General features: G+C 28.8%; 1 protein-coding gene across 1 annotated transcript in view; it reads left to right on the plus strand.

Annotated features, from left to right (window-relative positions):
• LOC127723543 (uncharacterized) overlaps positions 1-1,333 on the plus strand; it is a 225,765-nt gene extending 224,432 nt beyond the window's left edge. Inside the window, exon 10 of the mRNA XM_052230195.1 lies at positions 1,260-1,333. Within this exon, the coding sequence (XP_052086155.1) occupies positions 1,260-1,316 (57 nt within the window). The 3' untranslated portion in view covers positions 1,317-1,333. The remainder of the gene's footprint in view (positions 1-1,259) is intronic.
• The last annotated feature ends 4,667 nt before the right edge of the window (positions 1,334-6,000 follow it).

Genomic DNA, 6,000 nt, shown 5'->3' on the forward strand with positions numbered 1-6,000 from the left:
GACCCAAGTAATGAGACCTCATGTCTTATTAAAAATTAGGAAAAAGACTTATTTAATGAATGATTTGGAAATATATCTCTATATGTTCTACAGAATCATTTAATTATTTTATACTGGTAATTTTAACATTCAAGCAGCACAACTCAAGCAATATATCTCTTTATCTCTTTATTATTGATTCTATACAGAATGGTTTGGTATGAAACATTTTAAGCCCCAAACATCTATACCCACAAATCTGAAATTATTAATATATTAGAAAGAGGTCACATTTAAAGGTGGTCCAATTGTTATAAAATTTTTGTATATTGAATTTAAATAAAAAATGCATATGGTACATATAGAATTCTCATAATATTTTATTACGTTTTTTTTTAAAAGATACAAAAATTTCCTTTACAAATTGCATAGTTGCACAGGATGTAGACTAAGGATCTCTGTTTACATTTAAACCAACTGCCCAGGAAGCAGGAAGCTAAAAAAGAGTCAATTTTATTATCGGAAAAATAGTTGATAATAATACATATTTTATTTCATCGTATCAGGAATTTACTGGGAAGATTGAGTGGACTAGAAGTAGCATTCTTACATGTTTTAGTTCAAGAAGTAAGTTATATTGCATGTATTGTTACCTATTACAATTTGAAATTTCGAAATCTTATTAAAATACTGTTAACCAACTAATATTTCGCCAGTGATTTAATTTTCTTGACTTTCGCGAGAAGAAAAATAACACGAACATGTGAAACTAGGAATTTTCCTTATTTATCTTCATCAAGCAAATTTAACAATCGTGAAATTAAATCGCCTCAAAATGGATTAGAAGGGGCTAAACGCGAAATAAAGTATCCACAACAATAATTTGGCTCTTCTGTTTTTATCACAATTGTTTTGTCTGCAAAGTATCTGTCAATATTTTTTTTTTAAATTTTCTTTATTTTGATTGCTTAATTTCAAAATTCAGAAATGAGGAGTTCATAAAATATTAAAAATAAAAGAGGCTGATTAGAATTTTTATTTCTCGTTGATACAGCATTTGATTAATTTTATCAAGTTAGTGTTTATAATAGGAGATTTTAGGTCAGAGTGAACAGGAATCGGATTGAGCAACAGGCCATGCAAGTCTATATAAGCCCTACCACTTTTATAAGACTAAAATATATATCTTATATTATTTTTTTTTCATCACAAGATGTATTTTTAATTTCGATTGACATCTTGATAAAAAACACCCACTGCATTCTATTTATCTATTTCAGTCACCTGATGTGTTTTACAAGACCATTGCAGATCAATTGAGTGTAAAAGACATTTAAACAATGGCCAAGCTCAGATTTGCTTTGGAGGCACTAGATGTCAATATATAGAATAAAACACATGAAAGACTTTAAATACTGATAAAAGTTTAAAACACTTTATAATTTGATGTAGACGTGAGACAGATATAAAAATCTGGAGTAGCTGATTATGAAAAAAACACTGTAAATTCGTTTATGTTAGTTGGTACCAATTTTCGTCAATATTTTTATTTCTGGATTTACCATAATCTGTTTAAAATGCAAAAAGAAAATAAGTAATTCCTTGAACATTTAAACTTGTGGTTCTCCACTACCAACGAAATCAACAAAAATTGGTATCCCACGAAAAATAATGAATCCACAGTACGTTACAATATTTTGTAACGGTGAAGGTTGATATGAATTGTTAGTGTCTGTATTAACTCTAATCCATGTGATTTATTTTTATTAGGATTTTTTGGTTTGTCTATTGTCTTAGTTCTTGCCCAAAAAGAGATATTTTTACATTTTATTTTAATTAAAGATAAAAATAAAATTTTTGTCAATCATTAGAACTGAATAAGAAAATGTGAAAACACGTGAAGCCTGTTAATAAATAATATCAGGAAAAAAATTGAAGAACCAAAATATTTTTTAAAAATTATCAATGTAAAAAGATGATTGACTCACCAGTTGTATGGTAGGTAGAAAGACATGTGATACATCACGAAAGACAACTCTTTTTTACTGAGATTTAAGACTGGAATAAAGTTAATTTGTTTTTTATATCTATTGAATATTTTTACAAATTTCATTTTTAAATTTCTTAAGATCAAATTTATTTCAAACAGCTTTATTGTTTCTATTTCCCTATGTATGTGGGACTACATATACATCAAAATTGACACATTTGATGATGGAATTATTATTAAAGACAATAAACCTTTGGGGATTGCGAGGGGGAATTTTTAATCACTTTGTGGTAGCAGTGAGCAACTCAGATATTCATTGCCTTTCATATATTTTGAATATAAAAATCGTTACCTATCATATATTTTAAAACAGATATTAGACCTATAGAGTATATTACACTATATACAACGCAATCATAGGTTTGAACGTTGTTTTTCAATTTAGACTTGTTTATATTTTTTCGTTTGTGCTTGTATTATATTTGCCTTCGGGTTCATATGATCCGTTTATCCTATTTTGACTCCTCAAAATTCAAGAGTCTATCCTAAATTGAGGTAAATTGTATGGCTTTCCAAATACCGTTTCGATTCCTAACATCACTGAAGAGACATTAATTGTCGAAATCCGGATATGGTGTACAAAAACCTTTGTACCTTTTGTTTGCGGTATACCATCTTTTCCGGAAGTTTATTGTTTTCTGTTTAGTATTAAATTTATAATTAAGATCCATTTGTTACATCAGTGATCCGTTTATTTGGCAATCGCCAATGGCAGTCAGCAGGGTTTAAGAACATTTGTTGTTCGACCTGTTAGTCAAATGCGTTTTGTTAAATATACTTTTTCACTTTTTTGGTCTTTTGGAAAATGTTGTTTGTGCTGTATTTAGACCCCTCTAACAAGAAATTTGTTTTGCATGCACACGTATAAAAATTGCGGTTTTTATCCAACGCAATCATAGGTTTGAACGTTGTTTTCAATTTAGACTTGTTTATATTAACAAGTCTAAATTGAAAACAACGTTCAAACCTATGATTATATAAACAAGTCTAAATTGAAAACAACGTTCAACGTTTTTTGATTGCGTTGGATAAAAACCGCAATTTTTATACGTGTGCATGCAAAACAAATTTCTTGTTAGAGGGATCTAAATACAGCACAAACAACATTTTCTAAAAGACCACAAAAGTGAAAATATATATATACCTGTAGCTATTCCATGGAGGGTAAAAATAGATTTGTCAAATATCTGTTGCCTTTATCAATGTGGCCTAAATGGCATCTTTATTCAAATACTTAACATTTAAAATGCTTATGAATAATCATCACCTTATCATATAGCGTTAATCTTGAAATAGTGATCTATTCCAGCCACTCAATACACAAATTGCCCAAAAGCTCAAATCACATACATATATATACATTAGAATATGCATAAAATGTTACAAGGACTTCAATTTTGTTAAAAACCTGGTTGAGTGACTAAACTTGTCTGGCATACTTAATTATAAGTCATATATCTTTGGTGAGGTTATGCTACCTATTGGTGATGTTTCCTACTCTGTTGGTCACGTTTAGTCTCCCTGCGTCTATCACCAGCCCAGAAAGATATATTTTTTATATACTTAAAGTATGTTGTTTTTAGAATGTATACATAACTTTCCTTTAATATATTTACGAAATGTTTGTTGGATTGTATATTAGTATTTTATGACAATTTTAAATATTAACAGAATTGAAATAAAGAAATAAAGATGGTTGGTAACTTTATAGCTAGTGTTTTCATGCATAATTAAACAACAAAGACTAAGTCAATAAAGAAGATTTTAATTCTTAAAATACCACTACCCATGGCCTCATATATATATTATCCATAGGTTGTGAAAATCTTAGTTTTTTTTAATGTTTATACATGAAAAATCTATAATATATGATTTGGAATGGAAATATTTATGTTACAATGTAAGCAAATGGCTCTGAAAAGGAAAATACACCTTTATAAAATTTTGTGTGTCCTTCATTTGTCTTTACACATTTTGTCTTTAGCTTCATCTGGAATGCATAAACCTAAAATTTAAAAGCCATAAATGTATTAAAAGGTATACTTAAGGGGATTGAAATTCTACTTTGATCAAATTTTGGGGGAACATGTGACATTTTCAAGCCCCTTTTTGCAATACTTTATGGCAGATGAATAAGATAATATTTCAATGGTTGTATATGAAAATTCCCTTTTAGAGAAAGAGCAATATGAGAGATTTATGGTCTAGATTACCTAATTTTCTGGAAATATTATATCCTTGGTAGATGTTAATGTTTTCATTATCAGTAAAGTAAGGAAGACATTTTTATTTTATCTTATTAACTAAGATTTCCAAACTTATTTTAAAGATAACTGTATTGTAGTTTAAGGTTGGACTACATAAAGTGTAGATTTTACTGTTCAAATCAAGTTAACTTAGTGATGCATAGCAGAGCTAGAGAAACAATTGTTTTCAACAGTAAAATTAAGTGTTATGCGGGTCAAGTTTTGAATTCAATACAGTTATCTCTATTCAAATGCAAAGTGATAAAATCTTTCTATTGTTGTTATCATTTTTGTGTACAACTTGTAAACAGAAACACTTGTCCTCTTTGGCAGCTTAACATTTGACATCTTAGGTACGCTTCAGACGATAAACATAGATGTGAAGCAATTTTGTGCTTTGTGTACATGTACACTTCAGAATAGAATTAAAGTCAACTAAAAAAGATATTAAGATGAAAGTGTGATGTTTTTTCTTTATTGAAATATTCACATATCAGTAAATTGTTTATTGTTCAAATGACGAATTCTTAGATTGGTAGATTTTCATATTGAACATCTATAGTTTATTGTGTGATATCTTTACTTTATTTATTTCTAATATATGTATAGCAACATTTTTACAATGTCAAAAGTTTTTTTTATACTCGTATGTTTTTCATATCTATTTTTAATGAATAAAATTTTATATTCATAATCCGTTTTGAATTTCCTCATTGTTTCGTATATTTGTTATATAACTTTTTTCTGCTATTCTTTTCCTTTTTCCTCTTGTAATAACTTTTACTTTAAAACCCTTTATATCTGCAAAGAAAGGATGAAAAGAAAGATTACCATTAATGAAAAATTATGCTTATTGCAGTCAAACTTTCATCAACTATGAATCCAAATTCCTGATAATTTGAATATTATCAAATCTTGTAGTCTGAAAATATCTAATATCAAGATAAATACAAGTTGTCTTCAATTATTTGAACTGTTCTTTATTACATTTTTTTCCAAATTTCAATTTTCTCAGTGTAATCTTTCTCACTTCTAACCATTTTCAGAAGATGGCCTACATTACACCATGTTTTATTTATAGTTATGATGCATATAGTAAATACTTTACATCTTTATCTATGCGTCCTGCATTTATAGAACATTATCTATTATTCAATGACCTTATTACTTTTAGCTAGATTACTTATACTGTTCGTTTAATCATTCTTGCATCTAGATATTTTTGGTGGTATTCTTAGTTACTTTTCTTTTACACCCCATTAATTGAGACTCAAAGGGTTAACAGGTATCTGTATTTTCCAAACTCATAAATTCTACATAACTAACAAATGGTATCAATTAATTATAAAGAAGATATATATAATGTATGTATGGTCTGTCTGCAAGGTAGAGATCTCAAAATAAGTTCAATTTCAAATCCATTTTGAAAATTTACAAATTTGTGTCAGCAAGATAAAGGTAATTTTAATACCACCTGTAGGAAAATTCGGATCGTAGAATTTGAATGTTTTGATCCATACGAATGATTTTTAAATTTCTTGGCATTTTTGTCTCGCCTTGACGGCGGCGCCGGCGGCGGCGGCGTCAACAATGTATTAGTTTGTGATTAGGTCTAGTTCATGTTGAACCACTAGTGGTAGGTCAGTGATATTTGGTCTGCAGTTGTATTAGCATTGGCACATCTTATTACCATGGAGATTGTTTGGCCCCGCCTCCTCAGTCAAG

This window comes from Mytilus californianus, unplaced genomic scaffold (assembly GCF_021869535.1).
Source record: "Mytilus californianus isolate M0D057914Y unplaced genomic scaffold, xbMytCali1.0.p SCAF_13, whole genome shotgun sequence".
Classification (NCBI taxonomy): Eukaryota; Metazoa; Mollusca; class Bivalvia; order Mytilida; family Mytilidae; genus Mytilus; species Mytilus californianus.